The 25571-nt window shown below is 40.6% G+C and overlaps 1 protein-coding gene across 1 annotated transcript in view; it reads left to right on the top strand.

Annotated features, from left to right (window-relative positions):
- SLC2A2 (solute carrier family 2 member 2) overlaps nt 1–25296 on the top strand; it is a 39115-nt gene extending 13819 nt beyond the window's left edge. Inside the window, exons 3-11 of the mRNA XM_026666453.2 lie at nt 2035–2225; nt 6619–6743; nt 7909–8024; nt 10327–10489; nt 11242–11432; nt 12662–12766; nt 17018–17119; nt 19576–19779; nt 21347–25296. Coding sequence (XP_026522238.1) covers nt 2035–2225; nt 6619–6743; nt 7909–8024; nt 10327–10489; nt 11242–11432; nt 12662–12766; nt 17018–17119; nt 19576–19779; nt 21347–21541 — 1392 coding nt within the window. The 3' untranslated portion in view covers nt 21542–25296. The remainder of the gene's footprint in view (nt 1–2034; nt 2226–6618; nt 6744–7908; nt 8025–10326; nt 10490–11241; nt 11433–12661; nt 12767–17017; nt 17120–19575; nt 19780–21346) is intronic.
- Nucleotides 25297–25571: the final 275 nt, after the last annotated feature.

The following is a 25571-nucleotide window of genomic DNA, read 5'->3' as shown; positions in this document are numbered from 1 at the left end:
CTGGTTCTGTGGGTGTGGCTTGGTGGACGTGGCAGGGGAAGGAAACTGCAAAATCCCCATTCCCTCCCCACCCCACTAACCTGCTTTCCAGCTCCGTTTTCCTATGAAGGGCAACAAAAGAAGACCCAGCTGATCAGCTGAAACTTGGGAGGCAGAGAATAGATGGGGGCGGGGCCAGTCAGAGGTGGTATTTGCCAGTTCTCCGAACTACTCAAAATTTCCACTACCGGTTCTCCCTAACTGGTAAGAATCTGCTGAATACCCACCTCTGATCATAGCCCATATTTGGGACTTGGGACACCTTAACTATCTGGATATCTTCAGGAAAGCGATGGGATTCCCCCTCCCCCAAATTAGAATTAGAGTTGGAAGGGACCTTGGAGATATCCTAGTCCAAACCCCTGCTTAGACAGGAAACCCTACACAACTTCAGACAAATGGTTATCCAATCTCTTCTTAAAAACTTCCAGCATTTGCAACTTCTAGAGGAAAGTTGTTCCATTGAACCAGAAAGTGTCACTTCTGCTTACAACTGTCAGGATTCCGGCAGCTACCCCCATTTAAATCATGAGTCTCGAGCCAAACTTCCAAAACTTAAAAAAGGATTTATTGGGAGTTAAATTGTCTGGCACTACCTGGGTATATCATAATTCATATTCTCCAATGGGACACATCCATAGCCAAGAATCATCAATCATGCTCTCCAATTAGAATTTTGCGCGGCAGAAAATTCAGTCACCTTTGAAAGCATTTATGGAATGCAATTTTGGTTTTGCAAGCTGCTACACTGCTCGCCCCTCCCTTTCTGTTGACAATTCTAAAACTATTTTATGAGTTGACAACAACACTAGGCAAAGCAATATAAAAATGTATGAGCCCTGCTACAGGTAGTCCTCGATTTACGACAGTTAGGGCCATGCACCCCAATTTGATGCTTGAGAAAAATAAGAGGACAAAATACATTCAAGTGCTGCCAATCTCTTTCATCATGTTAGGTGTATTCTAAGCTATTTTTCATGCATGCCTAAAATGTAACAATTAGGGGACCAAATTCAGCAGCAAGAGGTGTGAAAACTCCCAATTAGTATAAAACTTGCAAGGTTCTGCATATAACCACAAAGCCGCTTTTCCTGAATGGGTTACCACCATGGGTTAAGATCAGTGGTGGGATTCAAAAAAATTTACTACTGGTTCTGTGGCGTGGCTTAGTGGGAGTGGCAGAGGAAGGATACTGCAAAATCCCCATTCCCTCCCCACCCCACTAACCTGCTTTCCAGCTCTGTTCTCCTGTGCAAGGCAACAAAAGAAGACCCAGCCAATCAGCTGGGACTCGGGAGACCGAGAATAGATGGGGGCAGAGTCAGTCAGAGGGGGTATTTGCCGGTTCTCCAAACTACTCAAAATTTCCGCTACCGGTTCTCCAGAACTGGTCAGAACCTGCTGAATATCACCTCTGGTTGAGATATCTGGGGGCGGGGGGAAAGCTATTGAGATAGATAACACTCAGATATATTTCCTGTACTAATTTTGATCCTCATTGCCAACTCCTAAACACCATTTTCAGTTACGTATTCTTATTAAAATTTATTCATGTATTTATTACACAAATTTATACAGCTGCTCAACTCTCACACGATGACTCTGGGCAGTATAGTACAGAATAGAGTCGTAGGGCTGGAAGGGACCTTGGAGGTCTTCTAGTCTAACCCCCCCTTCCTCATGCCTTAACATTCACAGTTAAAATTCACAGTTAAAAACTCACAGTTTAAACTCTCACCCTACAATTATGTTTGAAAGAGACTAAGTGCAGATTTGAAACATATATTGTAACAGATATTCTTTCTTAGTTGTTAAAAGTCCAGAACCAAAAGGTGCTTTTTCAAAAGGCAACTGGAGTTTCTTTGCTTTTCTTTTGTTTCACTTCTCATCCTGAGGAAGGCGATGGGCAAATTCAGGTTGTGAAACACACCCGGTCTGAATAAAAGTAGTTTATAGGAGTAATGATAAATGACTAATGCCCTTTTGTCAACACAGATCATAATGATGCACTATGCAAATGTCCTGAACATTGAAACTGCAAAAAATACCACTGGCAGTTTTTTAATTGAAGAAGTATTGAAAGATCCAACGATCATGATGCTTTGGTCCTTGTCTGTCTCTATGTTTGCTGTTGGCGGGATGATTTCCTCCTTCACCGTTGGCTGGATTGGGGAAAAGATGCCCCGGTGAGAAACATTTTTCCTTGTTGAATTTCATGTCTTGCTAGAAAAATAAAATGGGCATTCTGTGTGAATAAGGAGATGACAAAAATCATTCTTATTGGCTTCTGGCCCCCATTGACACATTGCAGAAATTATAATGAGACAATAGCCTGAGGAAATTTAAGGAAGTAAGGCACATGAATGTCTGCCTGCCTGTCTATCTGTTGGGCTGTTGGTCTATCCATCTAGGATAGGATAGGATAGGATAGGATAGGATAGGATAGGATAGGATAGGATAGGATAGGATAGGATAGAAACTTTATTGTCACTTTGAATGTTCACTAATCGGCATACATTAAAATGAAATTTCATTGCAAAAAGTTTCATTGCAAAAAGCTCTCAAAAAATCACCACCTCCAATATACACTACATAAACATGACAAAACAAATAAACGTAAAATTATGCATATAACCACATATATTATATGACATACAGAAAAAACAGTCTGGTTCGGATGTGTTAGTTCAGATGTATACATATACATGACGAGAAAAACGAATTGTGCAAGTTTACCAGCACAGGGAACAAAGTTGTTACAGAATCTGGTAGTCATTCTAGAAATACTTTGAAACCTCTTGTCTGTCTGTCTGTCCACCCATCCATCAATCTATACATCTATCCACTTATCCATCCATCCTTCCATCCATCCAACCATCCAACCAACCAACCAACCAACCAACCAACCAACCAACCAACCAACCAACCATTTATATGACCCGCCACTGGCCATGTGATTCTGGGTATTGAACAATCCTTTAAAAATAATAAGCAATCAAACACAACACATCCTATTTTGGGTGACACAATCACATCTCCAAAAATGGGGTCATCCAGCATCCTGGCCCACAGATTGGAAAGACAAACTAATTCTTCCAGGCTTTGCAGGGTCAAGAACATCCAGACTTCAGTTTCATAAGACAGGCACTGCAATATAATGTAATATCTCAGGGCTACACTGGTTACTAGTCAGCTTCTGGGTGCAATTCAGGTGGTCATCTTTAAAACACTATATTGTTCAGAGTGTGGATATTTATGGAATAGATATTTCTTTATCTATTCCCAGTGACTTTGGTCCAATAAGATCAAGCAGGATAGACTTGTTCCAAGATTTCAGGCTGAGAATCTTCTTCAGACATCCTGGAGATGCAAAGGATGGACATGTAGTGTTTAGATTCAAAGAATATTTCCATCCATATAACATTTCCACAAAATAGGTTAACGGCTACTAGTTTGGTTGATGATAATGATGAAGCAGCTTAATGATATATTATATCTCAATAATTATCCTGAGAACAAAGAAAAGAGAAGTCAGTTGTCTTCATGTTCTGTCAGTTTCTCAAAATGTCTGCTTGACCACATAGCATAGACAACTGGGGAATTCTGGGAGTTGAAGTCCACATAGCTTCCAGTAGTCAAGGTTGAGAAACATTGCTTAAAGGATTACTCTGGAGAGGATGCTCCACTGCGGCCCTGCCCATACTGCAAGACATGTGCACAGGGACCCCAAGAATATGTTTTCTCGGCAGTAGCCCCCTCTTTTCACAACAGCATTATCTCCTGCAGTCACCCTAACATTTTTCAGGAAAGTGATAAAAGACTTTCTGTGGGACCTCAGGGTAGGAAGAGTTTCAACTAGGACAGGAACAGGTTTCCACGTCTGATTTTTCGAAGAGATTTTTTTAAAGTCTTGTGTATTGTAAGCCTCCCAGAATTGCAGATGCAGATAGCACACAGAGATTAGAAATAAAACAATATAAGTGCCACACTGGATAAAATGAATAAAAACAGCAGCTATAATGAGAAAAGAGAAGGACAGAGCAAAAAGCCTACACTGCTACCTCTGGGAATTTATTAGGCTGAGGAGTGAAGTTTGAAGGATGGGGAAGCTGAAGGGTGTCTGTACTTCACCTTTATTAGAATAATCAGAGCACTGATACAGGCTACCCTTTATCTGGGCTGTGCAAATGTAATAGGACTGGATTGTGATTAAGGGACTGAAGAGGATAGGGCAGTGGTGGCTAACCTTTTTGGGCTTCTGTGCTGAAAACTGCAATGCGCACTCACAACCCATGGCCCCTGCGCGATCCCCCCCGTCACCCCCTTATCTGCACTGCGTGCCTCCCAGCTGATTTTTGGCCCATTTGAGGCCTTTTTCAGCCTCCCAGAGGTTTAAAGGAAGCCTCTGCACCCTTTGGAGGCCAAAAAATGGGCGTGTTTTGTCACTTCCGGTATTTCTGGAAATACAGGAAGTGATGAAATGGGCCTGTTTTTCAGCCTCCAAAGGCTGCAGAGGCTTCCCTCAAGCCTCTGGGAGGCTGAAAAAGGCCTCAAACGAGCCGAAAATCAGCTGGGAGGCACGCACATGCACAGTGCAGGTAAGTTTGGCTGGGGCTTGTGTGCCCGCACAAATGGCTCTGCATGCCACCTGTGGCACGCGTGCCATAGGTTCGCCATCATGGGGATAGGGATATATTTACACAGGATGACTGCTATTAAGTACAGCACAGCTGAGCTACAAAGACACCTGATGACACTTCTTTTGAGAGGCATAATAGCACATTATCCATCCATGTTTTATTTTCTGGCAGCTGTGTGATGTGAATTCACCACTGATAACTAACAGAGTGGGGGGAGAGGGGAACCCTTCTGTGTTTTGTAAGCCTAGTGAGCTAGTCCTCAACTTATGACTAGTAGCTTCATGACTGTTCAAAGTTACAGTGAATTCTGGGACTATTAATGACTCAAATTCATAGTTCTGAGGGTTAAAACAAAAATCAGAACTCTGATATGTTGAGGGCAGCAAGATTACGTTACGCAGAAAAATGGAAGGATATTTTGATTTCTACTATGGATGGATAGCTACAAAAGTTGATGGAATTGCCAGGATGGCTAAATTGACTGTTTTGATCAAAGAAAAAGAATATAAGTCCTTTTGTTTTTACTCAGAAACCGCTTCTGGACTTTGTGCCTGAGGTGGAAAAAAATGAAATTTTGATTTTGGATTTTACTGATTAGATTGATTTGTTGTTATAGAAATGGCTAGTTTCTACTATTACAGAAAAGTACAAAGTTGAGGTTCAATATTAATGCCTTATTCTACTCTATCAAAGGGAGTCAGAAGTCAATACCTTTCCCCCTTCTCTTCCACACTTCTCTCTTCCCCTTCCCTTTGTTTCCTACTACTTGCTTTTGTATTTTTGTATTTTATACTATAAACTAACAAAAATAACAAACATTTTAAAAAGTTGTGATGGTCACCCCAGCACTGCCATGGTCACATGACCAAACTTTAGGTGTTTGGCAACACACAACCACTAATAATCATTTGCAGGATCATGTGGTCACATGACTATGTTTTACAACAGTTTTGCCAAAACCCAGCATTCACTTCTGAGTTTTGGCAAAACGTCAAATGGCTCATTTAAAGACCATGCCATTCACTTAATGGCCACTACAAAATGTTAGAGTTTGCAGCATAAATTCACATCCAGAAAACACACAGACTGATTCAGCAGGATCATTAATTTCCTTATAAACATATTAATATGAGTAAAGTTTACAATACCATTTGTAGATTTTTTTTCAACGTAAGATAAACAAAAACAAAAGCAGCAGCAGCTCAGAGCAGATATCAGTTTCAGCAAGCAAGCAAGTTAGTTAGTTTCAGTTTCAATTCTCAACAAAGCTTGCAGAGCCAAACCACACCCAGGCTGTCAGCTCCCATTAGGTGGTCTGTTGCAATGTTTACTCACTTGCCGACTTTGTTAACCATGTCTCTGCCAGTTAATGAATATACTCTGACACAAAATATATTATAAAATCCAAAATATATACTAACCAAGTCATTTTATGATGGTCACAACTTACAGCGGGGATGGGCAGGCTCCAGTATGGTTGTAGGTCAGGGACTATTCTGTATAAATTTTGGTGTTGTGCAACATATGAGCCTAACCAATTCCATTAACAACCCCTTATGGAAGGCAAGGAGTAAATCCTGCCTGTAAATTACAGGAGCAGAATCTTTAGATTTAGTTAACACAGAAGTAGTACAGTTTTAACCAAGGTTAGTTAATCTCTTCAATGGAGACTCAGGTTAGCGATAGCTGTGATTATGGGAAAAAAGCCCTGAATTTTGAGAAGGTCTGACAAAAATAGGCTGCCTACCCACCAATGTTCAGCTTTTTATCTACTATGGAGGAGGTTTCACTATTTAGATACCAGTAGATCAAGTCATCTTGAATACTAAACTAAAGATCAAGTAATTTAGGATATTAATGTTTTAATATACCTTTATTAATGTTTTTAATATGCCTTTATTATATTAATTGTTTGATATACCTTTTCCTGCTACTCTAGGGTAAGAGCCATGCTACTGGTGAATGTTTTTGCAATCTCTGGGAATATATTTTTTGTAGTGGCAAAAAGTGGCCCTTCTCACATCCTGGTAATTATTGGAAGAGTCTTAACAGGTTTGCATGGTGGTAAGTTGAAATAGAGCTTTTCTCCTCAGATTTTTCCTGACACTTCCGTAGTTGTTTGCAAGTGAAAAAAGAACAGGCTGCATTATCAACACTGATTGGGAGCAGTGATTCTCTAGGGTTGAGGCTTTCTCTGTTTATTCTGGGGGTCGAATCAGGGATCTTCTCTTGAGGGAACAGGCATTCCACCATTCGGCTTTTGAAATTAGCATGTAGCATGCCTGAACCTAACGAGAAAGAAAAATCTGAGTGTAAGGAGATGACAGGGAAGCAGGGTCCAGATCTGGCAATCTCAAACAATTGCCAGAACAGTCAGTGGTTGAGAGGATCACAACAGAAACTGATAGCAGCATCTGGTGGAAATCCAATAACCATCTGCTGAGGGGACCTTACAACTAATGCCTGCATTCAATAATAGCAATGGTTCTCAACCTGTGGTCTGTGGACCCCTAGATAGTCACAATGTCATTACAGATGGTCCATGATGGCTTGAAGAAATGTTATGACTTAAATCTTGAGTTAAGTCTTGGTGATCTGTGGCCATGGTCTGTGGCCACAAAATATATTTAAAGGGTGTCTGTGGTGAAGAAAAGGTTGAGAACCACTGCAATTTGCTTATCTGGGCAGATAAAAACCAGACAATTCTACGAAAGAACTAGAAGAGGGATAGGTAATGTATTGCCTTCTAGCATGGTTTACATGAGTAGAGCAGCTCAAATGCATCTAGAGATTGTGTTGAAAGAGACAAGGACTTCAGGAAAGCTAGAACCAAGGTGACAATAGTTAGGAGCAATTTAGGCATATGCAATCAAGAAATAGTAAATAAATAATTAAAAAATTGAAAGTGTTCCAGATTTGGCCAGTATCTGAAAACACTTTCTTTCCTATATCAGTGCCATGTTGTGAGAACCAATACGCTGCTATCAAGAAAACACATGCAGTTGACCACATGTACTCTTTTAAGAGTATTTGGTTTTCTTTACTGAAACATTCACATTCTTGAAACAGATGGAAGTCCTCAGGTTTTTTTATGTTTATATGATTTATATTTTTTGAAATATGATTTTCTACCACGTTTTAAAGGAGTTCTTAAGATAGCTAGGAAAAAGATTGTTTTGATGAGTTAAGATGCTATAGTCAGTGCCCTTGTTTGTTTGTATTTGCCCAGGTCTCTCATCTGGACTTGCTCCATTGTATGTTGGAGAAATAGCTCCAACCGCTCTCCGTGGAGCTCTGGGCACCCTGAATCAGCTGGCTGTTGTTATAGGTATTCTCATCAGCCAGGTAAGTAAGACTGCAGGGACTACTGGTGGCCATGTAACTAAGTTGTGCTGTCATGAATCTTCATCTGTACTTTAGTTAAAAATGAATTGCTAGTTTCTTGATCTGATCATTGCTTTCATTTATTTATGAAGCATATTTATACATCAAGATTCCGGGGGAAAATACATTTTTAAAATATCTGAAAGCAAACAGTTTCTATTGTTTTAATTATCATAACTATTTAAATACTCCTAGCAACCAGCAAGTCATCAGGTACCAGTTGCACGTGATGAACAATAGATAATATTTCTCAGTCTATATTAATCCTAGGAAAATATAGGGACTTCCTGAACATTGTAGGGTCCTTGGTGCTCTCTGAATTTTTAAACTGTCCTTCAGTTTGGAGCAGTATGGCCCAAAGCTGGTCTGTGTGAATCAAATATGTCAGTGCAATTGCACAATGATTGAAAGTGTCTGTGTCACCCTATCTGTGTGCCTGTCTACCTGTATATACCCAATATGTTTATTGAGATTCTCAGTCATCCTGGTCATGGTTGTCCCAAAGGCAGGAGGCAACTGGACTTTCTTGGTTTTTTTTCTTTGAAGACATTTCGCTTATCATCCAAGAAGCTTCTTCAGCTCTGGCAGGATAGTAGGGAATGGAAGGATTTATATTGCTTGACCAGTTGTCTGCAAGTAACAAGCAAAACATCTTCAAAGGAAAAAATGAGAAAGTTCAGATGCCTCCTGAAAAAGCAGCTTTGGGATATCCAATATGTACCTTATCTATGTGTACATATGTATCTATGCTGTCTGAAGCAGGAGATGATTAAGTGAATATGGCTAGACTTAAAAGACTCAGGTCTTATTAGTATTTAAATAGGAGCTCATCAGAAAACCCAGGATAAAAGGGTAGAATAGAAAATAGAATAGTCCAAAAACGTGCCATGACCATGAAGTTACGAGGACTTGCATTCAACTCAAGGGAGTCAGCCTCTAGTTCAATTCCCTAAAGATAAACTAGCAGAGCATATTAAGTTCATTAGGATTGGTATAAGCTAGCCCATGAGGACAACTACTATGAACATGGACAACTTGCAACCTTTGGCCTCATTACAAAACACTGTTCCTTTGCTTCTTGGTGCAGACAAAGAACAGCAAAACATCTCAAAATGAAACAGCACAACAAACAGAAAAGTGGGTGTTGGAGAGGAACCAAAACTGTGTCAAAAAGATCCCATCAATTACTTTGGTTTGTGGTGATCCCATCCCTCACATGCTTTAGACCAGCTAGCTGGAGAATTCTGGAACTTGAAGTCCACAAGTCTTAAAGTTGCCAAGTTTGAAGGCCTCTGCTTTAGACTCCTGAATGCAGTGCCTGAAACATACATATGAGATAGTTCTTTCCTGCATAAGAAGAAGGTTGTCTACTCTTGCTGTACAGCAGTGTTTCTCAATCTTGGTCATTTTAAGATGGGTGGATGTCAACTCCTACAATTCCCCAGCCAGCATGTGAGTTAAAGTCCACCCATGTTAAAATGGCCAAGGTTGAAAAATGCTTCTCTAGACATTGAAGCAACAAAGCTCAAATATATGTTGTAAGCTACCTGGAGTCCAGTGGGATTGAGGCAATTTATAAACAAACAACAAACAAGCACATGAAAAGATAGTTATAGCATATCCTGGGGTGAAGAATGTATTCATTTGTTTTTGTTTTTGTTTTAAATAAACTTGTATGCTGCCCAAATTCCAGTAACTCTGGGCAGCATATGCATTTGCCTTTAAAACAAAAAGGGCATCATAAATACATGTTTAATAATTGAGACCATCATCTACATCAAGGGTCTTCAAACTTGGCAAGTTTAAGACTTGTGGACTTCAACTCCCAGAATTCCTGAGCTAACATGACTGGAGGAGGAATTCTGGCAGTTGAAGTCCACAAGTCTTAAAGCTGTCAAATTTGAAGATCCCTGATCCAGATTCCTGAAGCTCGAGAAGACATAATCTTTTGTTCAGTTTTCTCCATAACAACAATGTGAGGTATGTGAGACTGAGAGATAGTATCCAACACAAAATCATTCAGTTTCCATGACTATTGCGGATTTGAACCCCAACCCCAGTCAAATACCTCAACTACTGTACCACACTAGCTCTTGTATTGCTGGCGTCATCATCAGAAGAAAACAATTGCATCTGGATTCCATTCATACTAAAATGAACCGTAAGAAGTGCCCTTAGGAAAGAATGTTATTGATGTCACCACTTCACATACTCAGCAAGGTTTTTATTTAAATTGATTTATATCGTTCTATATTTTCTCCAGGTTCTTGGACTGGATATCTTTTTCGGCACGTCAAAAACGTGGCCATTACTTCTGTCCCTGTCAGGTGGTGCTGCTGTCTTACAGATTTTTCTGCTCCTAATTTGTCCAGAAAGTCCTAGATACATGTACATAAAATGTGGCAATGTTGAAGGAGCCCAAAAAAGTAAGAAGACTTCTTCCAATTGCTTGAAAATCATGTTGAAAAATGCTAGCCTCCTACAAAAAGAGGAACTTACTTTGGATGAGGATAGTAATATCTTTGACTCTAATTAGTTTCACTCTAAAGCAGGGTTGTCAAACTCAATTTCATTGAGGGCCGCGTTGTGTTTGACCTTGGGGGGCCTGGGGTAGGTGTGGCCAGGGTCGGTGTGGCCAGCTTGATGTCACTTGTGTCGGAGGGGGCACTTATAGCTAGAGCACTCTGCTAGCGAAAAAGGGCTCCCAAGCTCTGTTTTTGGCTGTTACAGCCTCCTGCAACCCTCTGCTTGCAAAAATGGATTTTGAGGGAGCCGCAGCGGCCCTCCTGAGCTCTGTTTTTGCTGCCAGAGGTACCGCGGGCCGGATCTTCACTGTTTCCATGGTGACCCCACAGGCCAGATTTAAGCACCCTGTGGACTGGATCCAGCCCACGGGGGACACTCCCGCTCTAAAGGCTTTTGTTTAGCTCCTAAGATCACTGCTCTCTTATAATCCCTTCTATAAATGTAAACAGAAACTTCACAGCTGCAGGATGAGAGGCTATAAGGTTTACCCTTTTACCTGGCTTCCTTGTGAGTGGTTTCCCCAGAGTTTGGGCTCACCTGGCAATTTTTCATCTTTGCTTCAAGATCAAGTTGCTAATCATCCAATGTCATTAAATGAGGGATATCTGGAGCTCTTTTCCATAAAGAAAGACTTTTAACGTTTTCTTCCTAGATTTACTAAAACTGAGAGGACAAAACTATGATCCCACCAAAGAACTTGAGGAAATGGAGAAAGAGAAAGAAGAATTGTCAAAAGAAAAACCTGTCTCCATTTGGCAGCTGGCTACAACTGAAACCTACCGCCAGCCATTCATAGTGGCCGTAGGAGTTCATATTGCTCAACAGTTTTCTGGAATTAATGCTGTGAGTTTTTTGCATTTTCTTTTTTTGCTGATGGATATTAAGACTAAATATGTTTACTTATGTCATTATGTCATTATCTACACATATGGACTGGGTGAAACCAGGCTCAAGAGCAGTAACTGTGAGAGGGATCTTGGAGTCTTAGTGGACAACCAGCTAAATATGAGCCAGCAGTGTGCAGCAGCAGCCAAAAAAGCTAATGCAACCCTAAGTTGCATTAACAGAGAGATACAATTGAGATCAAGTGAGGTACTAATACCACTCTATAAAGCCTTAGTAAGACCACACCTAGAGTACTGCATCCAATTTTGGTCACCACACTATAAAAAAGATGTTGAGACTGTAGAAAGAGTGCAGAGAAGAGCAACAAAGATGATTAGGGGATTGGAGGCTAAAACATATGAAGAACGGTTACAGGAACTGGGCATGGCTAGTCTAGTGAAGAGAAGGACCAGGGGAGACATGATAGCAGTCTTCCAATTTTTGAGGGGCTGCCACAGAGAGGAGGGGGGTCAAGCTATTTTCTAAAGTGCCTGTAGGTCAGACAAGGAATAATGGATGGAAACTGAACAAGGAGAAATTTAACCTGGAAATAAGGAGAAATTTTCTGACAGTGAAAACAATCAACCAATGGAACAGCTTGCCCTCAAAAGTTGCGGGAGCACCATCACTTGAGACTTTCAGGAAGAGATTGGACTCCCATTTGCCAGAAATGGTGTAAGGTCTCCTGCTTGGGCAGGGGGTTGGACTAGATGACCTATAAGGTCCCTTCCAACTCTGATTATCTGTATCTGTATCATTTATACCCACCGATCTAGCAGTGTTATTCAGCTGGGTGGAAGTTCTATGCAATGCAATAATAGAAATGAATATCTGTAGCTCAGGGTTAAACTGTGAAACACTTAATGCTCTCTGAGCTTAGCTGTTTGCTTGCAGACATTTCATTACCTGACTCCATAACGTCATCAGTGCTCAATCCAATAATAGATGTCACAAGTGATAATTAAACCATAAGCACTGGGGAAATTGGTTGAAGTCAGCTCCAACATATCAGTAGGATTGTTAATATATTCTGGGAAACATTTCCATTTTTATAAATACAGCTGCTGATTAATATGTGCTATCAGCATCCTGAAATTTCATTTAAGTCAGGGACAAAACTTTCATACATAATCCGGTGAAATAATTTCTTGCTGCTTCTAACAGGTTACTTTTGTCTCCCTTGTTAGATTTTCTACTACTCTACTGATATTTTTAAAAAAGCTCATGTCAAGAAGCCTATTTATGCAACCATAGGAGTCGGCTTTGTGAATATGGTGTTCACCGTTGTTGCTGTAAGTAACAATAGCAATAGCACTTAGGCTTATAGACTGCACCATAGTGCTTTACAGCCCAAAATGGTTTACAGAGTCAGCATACTGTCTCCAATAATCTAGATCCTCATTTTACTGACCTCAGAAAGATGGAAGGCTGAATCAACCTTAAGCCAGTCAGGATTGAACCGACAGTCGGCAGGATTAGCCTGCAATACTGCATTCTAACCACTGCACCACCACGACACTTTTTTCAGTGCCTTCAGTAACTTTAAAAAGTAAGCACAATTTATGTGTAACAGACTTGATGTGGGTCCAAACTGGTGGCTGAGATGTTGTTTTGTCCAACCATAGTAACTGAATACAGTACTGAGAAAAGTAACTTATAGCTCTTTTTCACACTTATGACCATTGCAGCATCCCCAAGGTCAAATGTTCAAAATGCAGGTGCTTGGCAAGTGACTCATATTTATGACAGTTGCGTGTCCCGGGATCACGTGATCAGCTTTTGTGACCTTCCATTGAGCAGTCAATGGGGAAGCCAGATTCACTTTAACAACCATGTTACTAACTTAACAATGGCAGTGATTGAACTTGTTAAGCCTGGATTCCCCAATGGGTGTTAAGGAAAACAAACTAAACAGAACGTGCAGCGAAGTCAGATAGGAAGACAGGTAAATGTGTGAGATAAGTTTTCTAGTTAACACGCAGTAAAAATACAGATACGCTTGTGCTATCAAAAATATTGTTTATTCCATTTAAGAATTATAGCATAGTCATAATAAATGGTCCATAAGTCATATATCAATTTCAGTCAAGTCTTGTCGGGGATACTCTATTTGCAAAGTCCGTGTTGAATAGCCAATGTCAGTACACTTACAATAAATCGGTCCAATCTTTATCTTCTCTCCGTTGAGAAAATCAACACTCCCTTTTTCTCTCCCCGTTCCAGCAAGAACGCAGTCATCAATCCTTCCAGTAATTAGGGATCTTCAAGCCAGAGAGAGCGAGCTGCAATTGCCTTGCTTCTTATATAGTGCTTTTACAACCACACCCTCAATTACATTCTTGCAGTTAAAGTTACACACACTTTAACTAACAAACCATGATACCATATTTATTATTTTTACCCAAACCAGTTAGGGTAAACAATGTTATCCCTAACAGAACTGAGCCACTGTAGCAAGAAAGCTTGTGAAACTCACTTAGCAACAGAAATGTTGGCCTCAATTGTGGCCATAAGTGGAGAACTACCTGTATTTTTTGTCTTATTGTTATAGAATGGATAATGCCATGTTCTGCCACTGGGTGGAGCTATAAAGCTCAACGAAGCCTTTTGTCCCAGGATGAGTCCCATCCGATAAGGTCCTGCATCATGATGTGTTTCTCAACTTTGGCAACTTGAAGATCCTGCTGGTTGGGGAATTCTGGGAGTTTGAGGTCCACACCTCTTCCAAGTTGTCAAGGTTGAGAAACACTGCCCTAAAGCCTTTCAGTCCAGCATTCTGCATCATGCAGTGGCTATCTGGGTACGTGTGGAAAGCTCACAAATCTGGATGTCCCAAAGGTGCTTTTTCAAGAGGCAACTGGACTTCCTGTTTTTTCTTTGAAGACCTTTCACTTCTCATCCAAGAAGCTTCTTCAGAGTGGCTAACAATCTGTGAATTGATTTTACATAAGGGAAAAAAGCTGTCACTTTTCCACTTTTTTTTCTTCTTCTCCTTTTAAAAGTCCAGACTGTTAGAGGAAATTGTCAACTAGGCTGATGACATATTCATCCATGGGAATAATGTTGAGCAGGGAAGTACTTGTTTATTATTCAGAGATGCTATTTATGGTGCAATTCAAGTTAGAAGCATAATAGGCAGGCAGATAACAGATTCGGACATGGAGCCTTGTAGCTTAGCTTGTGCTTTGCAGATGCTTTGAGGTTCGGTTCTTATAAAACCCAGACTGCATAAACAGGAACGTGAGAAATTTTAGTCAAAATCCTCTGGAGAATACATAATGTGTCTTATCTTGACTACAATTCTGCAATTGCTCTTGGGGTTTTTTGATTGTGGTTTAACAACCTTTCTTGGAAATGCTACAATGTGAGACTACCAAGCATAGAAGACGTCTTCTTAAGGAATTTAGTATTACAGAAAGGAATGAGACTTGGATCTGAAGAAATCTATTTCGGATTCCATGGAAACAAAAAGGAAATATGAGGGGGTTTTTTTAAGAAAAAGAATTCATCAGGACGGCTTTGATCATTGTTGCAAAGTTTGAATAAGAAACTGCACTTTTCCCCCTTCTGTTTGGTTAGAGTCCTAGTGTTCTATTAATCTTGGTTTTAAATAGCAGTTTTAAAATTTTGTCTTTTGACAACCATAGTAAATATGCCATGCTGGTTCCAACTGCTGTTTATTTTTCTCTACAAGCTTTTAAATATTATCTGAGCTTTATCAGAAAATCGATGACTGGTAGTCCAGACCAATAGGTAGACATAACCATTTATTTGAACTGTGAGTGCTGAAGTAGCAGAAAAGAGCTGCTACTCAGAAAAAAATGTGCTTAGGTCAGCAATTTGGTAGGCAGGATATCAGCCAAGAGATGATGATATAGGATTACGAAGTCTCCAAGGGGTGAGACATTTTAAGGACAAGACTTTTGTGTTTTATTTCCTTAGAATATAAACCTCAAATGGATGAAAGATATTGTTTATTTATTTATTTTGTCAAGCAATTATAAGATAACAGGTATAAGGATAAACATAGTTATGGATACATGAAATGGATACATATAAGAAAAATAAAAAAAAAGAAACAGGGACGGTAGGCACGTTGGTGCGCTTATGCACGCCCCCTACAGACCTCTTAGGACAGGGGTAAGGTCAATAGTAGACAGTCTAAGGTTAAAGTTTTTGGGGTTTGGGGAAGAAACCACAGAGTCATACATACATACATACATACATACATACATACATACATACATACATACATACATACATATTGTTGTAATCCTTGATTTACATCAGCAAATTTTTGTTTTTTTATCTCTCTGCAAGAGAAAACCTACCAGAGATTAGGATTAAAATATGGAATTTATAACCACCAGATGGTTTTTAAAGGGAACTGGACATCTTCACGAAGGAGAGGGCTTTCAATTATTATAAAACTCAATGACTGGTTGCTATCTTGGACATGCTGAGCCTGTACTGTGATCTTAAAACACGAGGACCCATTCAAAGACCATTTGTTATCATTCAGATAGGAAAGAAAATTCCCTGGATTGCTAAAAGTGATTTTGCTTAATTTTTAAGCAGTCATAAGCACTGCTTCATCAGAGATGCAAACCAACTTCAAAGCAAGAACAGGTTTGTCAGAGCAGTAACAATAAATAAAATAAAATGCCAACGTTAGTCCCTCATTAATGTTTAATGGCTTAAAGGAATAGAATACGGTATTCCTGAGCTAGAGAATTCCAGAGATAGGATCTATACTATAACAGAAAAGGTCCTCCCCATAGAAAATGGATGAAAGGAGGAAAACTTAAGTGAGTTCCCCCCTCCCCTTTTTGTTTTAGGATTGCCTTGTTTTCCAAAGTCTGTTTCCATCCTCTACCTCTATGTATGTGACAAAACAGAAAACAACTATCTTGACTCATGTCGAAAGTGACTCTTGGCCCACAATCTAGACTGCAGTCTGTTTACACAGCTTCTAAAAATGCTACCTCAAAGCTCTACGATTTGATAAGGGAGAGGATTTTCAACTCTGTTGATCTGTGTGGAAAGCCAGTTTTTGTGATGGACCCAGTGGATTCCATATGCAAAAAGCTTTGATGCTCACAATGTAGCTTAGTTGCATTGCTGAGCTGAAGCTGACTGTTCAATCAACAAAACTTATCTCTTCTTCCTTCCCACCTAACCCCCTCACCCCAAAAACATTTATTTATTTATTTGTCAAGCATGTATTCGATAACAGATATAAGTATAAACATGATTATTAATACATGAAATGGATAAGAATAAAAGGGAGCATTAGGACAGGGACAGTAGGCACGTTGGTACGCTTATGCACGCCCCTTAAAGACCTCTTAGGAATGGGGTGAGGTCAACAGTAGACAGTGTAAGTTTAAAGTTTTGGGGGTTTGGGGAAGAAACCACAGAGTCAAGTAGAGTATTCTAGGCATTGAACACTCTGTTGCTGAAATCATATTTCCTGCAATCGAGTTTAGTGCGGTTTACCTTGAGTTTGTATCTATGATGTGCCCTTGTGTTTTCACTTTCAGCTTTTCCTGGTGGAGAAAGCAGGGAGACGGATTCTCTTCATGGCTGGTCTGTTAGGCATGATGGTGTGTACCATAACAATGACTCTTGGGCTCGTACTTCAGGTAAGATACCTGTGTCAAGTGTTCAGTTATTAGTTCTGTCAACATCCACTATGTTTGAACATCTAATCTCGCTAGGAGGATGTCACTGCTACTTTGGTAGCGAGCTTTCTGTCATAAAGTGTAAATCATGTTGTGGGTCATTGGCACCTTAATTTACAAACCGCATCCTCCCAGTCAATTCCTTCATCTGTATCAGAATAAGTTCAATTGCCAAAAACAACAACAACCAAAAACCTTGATATTTATTAAACATCCTTAAACAAGAAAACAATTAACTAGTAAAATAACAGATAGACAAAAGCAGGGAATGATAGAAAAAGAGTTCACAGTATCTTTAAAAAAAAATCATAATAGAGCTGGAAGGGACCTTGGAGGTCTTCTAGTCCAGCCCCTCTGCTCAAGCAGGAGACCCTATACCATTTCAGACAGTCTCTTCTTAAAAACTTCCAGTGATGAAGCACCCACAGTGTCTGAAGGCAAACTGTTCTACTGGTTAATTGATCTCATTGTCAGGAAATTTCGCTTTAATTCCAGGTTGCTTCTCTCTTTGGTCCATTTCCATCCGTTGCTCCCTGTCCTGCCTTCTGGTGCCTCGGAAAATAAATTGACTCCCTCCTTCCTGTGGCAGCCTCCCAAATACTGGAATAGTGCCATCATGCCACCCCTAGTCCCTCTTTTTTCTAGACTAGCCAAAGCCAAATCCGGCAACTGTTCTTTACATGTTTCTGACTCCAAGCCTCCAATCATCTTAGTTGCTCTTCTTTGGACTTTATCCAAAGTCTCAACATCTTTTTTGTAATGTGGTGACCCTTATCTATGTCAAAGGGGATAAAACTTTGCAGAGCCACTGGAAACATTAGTGCAGGTTATTAGCATGGACAACCCAAAGAGGGGTTTTGTTGTTCCAGCAGTGAAATGTTTTATGTATCTAACTGTTCTGCACCATTACGATCTTCTGTCTCAGGGTTTCTCAGCCACCGATACAGGTGCCACTGTGACTGGTGATGCACTGGAGTAATTTAAGTGGGGCATGAATCCCTTCTCCAGACAAAGAAGAAGCGAGAAAGAGGACAGTAGAGAAGGAAGAGCACAACTGTCAGCATCTAGTTGCATGTGTTGATGCAAAGGGAGCCGAGGATCAGAGTGTGTTTCTTCAGTTGGAAACTGAAATATGTATATATGGAAAAGCTCTCTAGAAAAACACCATCCGAAGTAGAATTGCTGTTCAGTATTGTCCATACGTACAGCTAAGATATTGCAATGGAGATTGGACTGGACAAATGTGCCACCCTCAACATCAACAGGGGGGAAAGTCATATGTCAAACTCAAGGCCCACGGGATGGGGCTGGCCCGTGGGCTGGCCTGGAAATAGCAAAGGACCGGCCCACATTGCTTCTGCCAGACAAAACAGGATTCAAGGGAGCACGCACGATCCCCGCCCATGCCCTGTTTTTGGCCTGGACAGCCTTCTGCAGCACTCTGCCAGCCAAAACAGAGTGGGGGGGGCACATGGCCTCCCTGTGCCCCATTTTGGCCGGCAGGGTTCATTCCATCTCCACCCTCCATGCACCCCCCCCCCCATCTGACCCATGGGGGAGAACTACAATGCTGATCTGGCCCTCAAAGAAATCCAGTTTGACACCCCTGGTTTAAGAGAAGATGGATGGCGTATAGCAGTGTTTCTCAATCTTACAACTTTAAGAAGGGTGGACTTCAACTCCCAGCATTCCCAGTAGGCTGGGAGTTGAAGTCCACACACCCTAAACTTGCTGAGGTTGAGAAACTCTGGTATATACCATTGTGACACAACTTGAATGCAAACATGAAGCTTTTTTGGAAAGTAAATGGAACTGTTTGCAACTGCCTTATTCCAGATCATAATTTGCTCTCTAAATATAACCTGTAACCATGGGATTCCCAGGTGGCTGCCAATCCAAACACCAACCAAGCTGACATTTAGCATCTTCTGAGTCCAGATAAGGTCAGCTAAATGCTACTGTCCTTTCAGATCTTCTACAAAAGTGGTTGAACCATAGACCTAGCATCTTTCATCCTTGTCCAATGCACCTGAGATGGCTGGAGCTTTTAGCAACATCTGGAAGGCTTGAGAGTCTTCACTCTTTCAAGTAACCTTGCAAGATACCTGCTATCTTTCATTGAATAAAATAAAAAGTGACTGTTATGTCATTCCATCTAGCCTTTGGCATGGAATCATGGTCCTAGTCCAACTTCTTCCATTCTTGGATTATCTACAGGGAATATAAATCTAATATGCAGAACATAAAACCCAATAAACATCAGCCAAAATAACAATTAATTAATGAAACCATGACATCTGACCCTGTAAATAAGGTTTGCACATAGCCACCACAGAAACATGAGGGGCATCCAAATTTTTCCACTAACTGTGCCTGTAAGTTGTTGTTAACATGGTTCCATCTGCTTTTGTTTTCAGCCCAATATTGCATGGATGAGCTACGTCAGCCTGGTTTCCGTCTTCCTCTTTGTGTCTTTTTTTGAAATTGGACCAGGACCGATTCCCTGGTTCATTGTTGCAGAGTTATTCAGCCAAGGTCCTCGCCCAGCAGCTGTTGCAATCGCTGGATTTTCCAACTGGGTCACCAATTTCTGCATTGGAATGTTCTTCCCATACCTGGCTGTAAGGAAACTTTGCCATAGTGAATTGTTTTGTGTTATTTAATATTTAATTATTTAATAGCAGTGATGGGATTCAAAAAAATTTATTCCCGGTTTTGTGGGTCAGGCTTTGTGGGAGTGGCTTTGTGGGCGTGGCAGAGGAAGAATACTGTAAAATCTCCATTCCCACCCCACTCCACGGGAAGGATACTGCAAAATATAGTATTTTAGTATATACTATAGTATATAAAATTATATATTGCAATGTCCTACCTGTCAATGAATACTTCAGTTTCAACCATAACAATACAAGAACACACAATAGATACAAACTCAAGGTAAACCGCACCAAACTTGATTGCAGGAAATACAACTTCAGCATCAGAGTGGTCAATGTCTGGAATACTTTACCTGATTCTGTGGTTTCTTCCCCAAACCCCAAAAACTTTAACCTTAGACTGTCTACTATTGACCTTACCCCTTTCCTAAGAGGTCTGTAGGGGGCATGCATAAGTGCACCAACGTGCCTACCGTCCCTGTCCTATTGTTTCTTTTTATTTTTCTTATATGTATCCATTTCATGTATTCATAACTATGTTTATACTTATACATGTTATCTTATAATCACTTGACAAAATAAATAAATACAATAAATAAATAAATGAAATCTCTATTCGCACTCCACTTCAGGGGAAGGATACTGTAAAATCTCCATTCCCTCCCCACTCCTGGGAGAAGGTTACTGCAAAATCCCCATCCCCTCCCTACCCCACTAACCTGTTTTCCAGCTCTGTTCTCCTGTGCAGGGAACCAAAGAAGACCCAGCCGATTAGCTGGGACTCGGGAGGCAGAGAATAGATGGGGGCAGGGCCAGAAAGAGGTGGTATTTGCCGGTTCTCCGAACTACTCAAAATTTCTGGAACTGGTCTTAACCTGCTGAATACCACCTCTGCTTAATAGCAAATTCTGCACTGTATAAATAACTGTGGAAGATTGTAAGTCGAGGACTATCTGTACTCTTGAAGGATGGATACGTTCTGAAATTGCCAGCCTTAGAAGGCAGGCACCATGGGACATGGCAACAGTCATAACCATGAATCAGTTGCCAAGCATCTGAATTTTGATCGTGCGACCTTGGCGATGCTGCAATGGTCAGTCATAAGTCATTTTTTTCAGTGCTGTTGTAACTTTGAACAGTTACTAAATGAACTGTTGTAAACCAAGGGCTACCCGTACTCAGTTACTACAGTTGGGCCGTATGTAAATTGTGCTTACTTTTTAAAAGTTACCACAGCACTGGAAAAAAACAAGCCGTGGTGGCACAGTGGTTAGCGTGCAATATTGCAGGCTAATTCTGCCGACTGCCAGCAGTTCAATTCTCACTGGCTTCAGTTTGACTCAGCCTTCCATCCTTCCAAGGTCGGTAAAATGACGACCCGGATTGTTAAAGCGGAAATATGCTGACTCTGTAAACCTCTTAGAGAGGGCTGTAAAAGTACTGTGAAGTGCTATATAAGTGCTATTGCTATTGCTTCCTGAAATCAAGGATGGTATAAATGCCTTCTCTCTTTGTTTCTCACCCATCACAGAAACTATTGGGCGCCTACGTCTTTCTGGTCTTTGCGGGCCTCCTCGTCCTTTTCGTCTTGTTTATTTACTTGAAAGTGCCAGAAACCAAAGGCAAGTCCTTCGAAGAGATTGCAGAAGAATTCCGCCGCCGAAGCAAGAAAGGTGTCGGAGGACCTACTGAAATGGAGTATTTGGGAGCCAACCAAGAGGCTTAGAAGCATCGTTGCAGGAGGAAGGCTTGGAGTCAACCCAGTAGAAACTCTGGAGAAACAGTTTTAAAAAAACTATAAATGTGTGGAAGGTTAAATCTGTTCTCTGACTACTAGTGGATGATTTTGCAGAGCAGTCTCTTTAATTTCTCGGTTCCCTCAGGAACATGTTGTGTTATGGAGTCTCACGAGCCTTATGCAAAAGAGGCCAGGGAAGAAACATGGGGAGGGCTATTGGATTAATGGGGACCTATATTCCCATTGATCCACTGTACAGGTATTCCTTGACTTACAACCAGAATTGAGCCCCAAATTTCCACTGCTAAGCAAGACTTAGCCTTGCCAAGTCTTACCCTAGAGCCCATTTTATGACCTTTCTTGCCACAGTGGTTCGTTCAGTTGAATCGCTGCCATCGTTAAGTTAGTAACACGGTTGTAAAGCGAATCTGGCTTCCCCGTTGACTTTGCTTGGCAGACGGTCGCAAAAGAGGATAAACTAATCCCTCCCCAGGACATTGCAACCCTCATAAAGACGAACCAGTTGCCAAGCGTCTGAATTTTGATCATGTGACGATGGGGATGCTGCAGCGGTCAGAAGCGTGGAAAACAGTCATAAGTCTTTTTATAAGTGCTGTTGTAACTTTGAACAGCCACTAAATGAGTTATTGTAAATCAAGGACTACCTGTATTCTCTGGTGTTTGGGCAAAGAAGAAGAAAAAAGCACAAAACAGAAGTTATTCCTGCTCAAAAAAGGTATATCTGTGTGTGTGTATTTATGCACACATATACATTTCCAAGAATTAAGGTGTTTTGCCAGTCAGGGAAGTCCACTTTGTTAATATTGGTTTTTGTAGCTTAAGGAAGGTTCAGCAAACATTTATTTCTTTTCAGTCGATGTTAAGTCACTCTGGTCTTTGAAAAGTGAAATGCCATCAGGTCCTCTGCCACATCTTGAGGTCCAGTTGCTGCCAGAGTGATAGTCATTTGGGAGGCGAATACAAGAAGAAAGAAAGCGACTGGATCCAAAAGGGAAATCATTCACAGCAGCTGTATTCCTCCTTTTTTAAAAAACCAAAACCAAAACCAAATGAAATCTACTTTGGATATTAGCAGATCGCTCGTCAGTCTTCACTTCCTCTACTGGTAGCCTTGGGTACCTCCAGTGGGAAGGCTGTTTATTAAAAAGCATTTTGTGGCAATTCCATGCTTTCTTCCTTAAACATTTTGTCCTTAAAAAAAGAAAACGGATGGAAGTGGATGGAAAAGTCTATTTTATTGCCACTGCTGCAATATGTCTTATATTTGGAAACACTATGTGGCCTGGATCTTTTGCAAAATTCTATGCAAAAGTCAGGGCATGGTGGTTCTTGCCGTGCACCAAATCGCTTTGCTCATTTCATTTCATGCAATGTGTTTTTTCCCCCCCTTCTGCCTGTTTCTGCTGACATGAGTCCTCCTTCCGCCTTAGCATTCCTCATTGGCATACTCGGGGTCCAATGTGGCTTTCAGAAAATACAGATAGTCCTCAACATATGACCGCAACTGAGCCCAACATTTATGTTGCTGAGTGAGATGTTTGCTTGGTGAGTTTTGCCCCATTTGGTGACTTTTCTCGGCACAGTTGCTTCGTGAATCACCGCAGTTGCTCATAACACAGTTGTTAAGCAAAGCCGGCTTCCCGGCCGACTTTGTTTGTCAGAAGGTCACAAAAGGTGATTGTAGGACACTGTGACCATCATAAGTATAACTCAGTTGCCAAGTGTTTGAATTTTGATCACGTGACCATGGGGACCATGCTTGCAAGGGTCGTACACATGAAAAAGTCATAAATCACTTTGTTCAGTGCAATTTGTAACTTTGAACGGTCACTAAACTAAATGCTGTAAGTCGAGGACTATTTAAGAAGCATTTAAATGCCACCTAGAGTTTCTTTATTAGTGAGATGGGCGGCATATACATTTAATAAACACATTTTTGAATCTTGCTCAGGAATGTACATAGAAGATGTGTTGAAAACAAAGAAAAGGTTGCACAGAGATAAGAACAGCTGTGCTTTTGAGAATTGAGAAATAAAAAAAATCAATATTAAAGGGGCTGAAAAAGTGTGGCAAATGAAGTTTGGCTTTGGTTAAAATACAATTTAAAAAACTTATCCTACCAATACAATGGATATCAGTGTCTGCTTGTACTGGAGGAGATGCTTCAGAGAGGCAGGGTATATAGACGATGCTTTAGAGATCTCACGGCACTGTCTTTCCTATAATTTTATTATGAAAATAATGGGAACACGCTTCTATCGTGTATCTCTTCACTCTTTTCCTTACTTTTCTGTGAAAGTGAATCGTATCATGGAGCAAAGCAAAATTATGTTCCAGGCAGGACTGATGCCACACTTAGACAGCAACATCAAGGGTAGAAACAAGGTGATTATCAACAGTGTTATGGATCTCAAAGGTGCTTTTTCAAAAGGCAACTGGACCGTTGTTGTTTTTTTTAAAGGAGGAGGAGGAGGAGTTGTTTTGCTGAAGGTCATTGGCAAAATGGTGAGGGCTATGGAAGGATTAGTTCTGACAGGATGGTGGAGGGTTGGAAGAATACTATTTATTTGCAGTCATCCTGCAGTCCTTTTAGCAGTTCCAAGAGGAGTCCCTCCTTACATTGGCACTCTGATCCTGAGGGCATAGCTAAACTCCCAAATGGCCTCAAGAGCTCTCAGGGAAAGTGCTAAGACCAGATTTGAAAAAAGCACCTTTGAGACAATTATGACCTGGATGACTGAAAATCTCCACCGACAGTGTTATGCATGTTTGACAGCCTGCACCGAAGATTTAAACTTTCTTGCATTGCCATTGTCATGAATTCCCATCTTACAATCAAGATTTCAGAAGGACTAGAGTTCTTTTCTCTACTGGAAAGGCAAAGAGGTTTCTATTTTATTTTTGCACTGCCCCACCCCCAGGCCAGCAAAATATTTGGAAAAGAAAGAGGACCTGGGTATGTCCAATTCCTGTCTCTGGGCTCTAATTCAGGGCATGCATTAATTTTAAAACTGAACAGATTAAACTAATGTTGCTGAGTGTTATCTTTAAGCAAATATTGTCACTTTTTTGAAAGAAAGAAAGAAAAGAAAAGAAAGAAAAGAAAGAAAGAAAGAAAGAAAGAAAGAAAGAAAGAAAGAAAGAAAGAAAGAAAGAAAGAAAGAAAGAAAGAAAGAAGCTTCATTTATCTCATAATATCTCCCTGTGGAAAATACAGTCCATGCCACCAATTAGCACCAGCCTAGCAAATATTGCTATAGAGTAGACTGTTTTATCCTGACAGTTTATTATTTAAAAAAAAACACCAATGTTTTAAAATAGAGCATAACCAAAGAGTAGAAATCCAAAGCACCTGACAGCAGGACAAGAAGCAATGGATGGAAACTAACCAAGGAGAGAAGCAATCTAGAACGAAGGAGAAATTTCCTGACAGTTAGAACTGTTAATCTGTGGAACGATTTGTCTCCACAAGTTGTGGGTGCTCCAAAACTGGAGGTTTTTAAGAAGAGATTGGACAGCCATTGGTTTGAAATGGTACAAAATTTCCTGCCTGAGCAGGGGTGGTGGTGGACTAGAAGACCTCCAAGGTCCATTTCCACCTTTTATTCTGTTATTCTATACCTACCAGTCATTCTGCCTGAGGCAACATCCATAGCTATCTGTGTAATCATGCATTATCTACAGTTTTGATAGGTTGGAAATAAACAGTGTTTCCCCTGTGATTTCATGCAATGTTATTGTTTTTATTACTATATTGATATCATATCAGGTAGAGGATATAATCCTCTTTTCCTATTAACCGGTTTAATCTTCCCAGATTAGGCTGTGGGATTTTGAGTGGGCCTGGCCCCCAGAGTGATTTTTATGGTTGAGGAAAATATGAACAAGAATCTTGTATCTTTATCAAACCCTGTTAATACTTCATTACTCCAAATAAAAATTAAATGGTTTAGTTATGCTTGCCAGGGTTTATAGGACTTGATTTTCCACCTCTACC

This window comes from Notechis scutatus, chromosome 4, assembly GCF_049901735.1.
Source record: "Notechis scutatus isolate UNSWTSFEM ecotype Mainland chromosome 4, rNotScu1.2, whole genome shotgun sequence".
Taxonomy (NCBI): domain Eukaryota; kingdom Metazoa; phylum Chordata; class Lepidosauria; order Squamata; family Elapidae; genus Notechis; species Notechis scutatus.
Note: the sequence above shows the minus strand (reverse complement) of the source record. Positions and strands in the feature narration are given on the sequence as shown.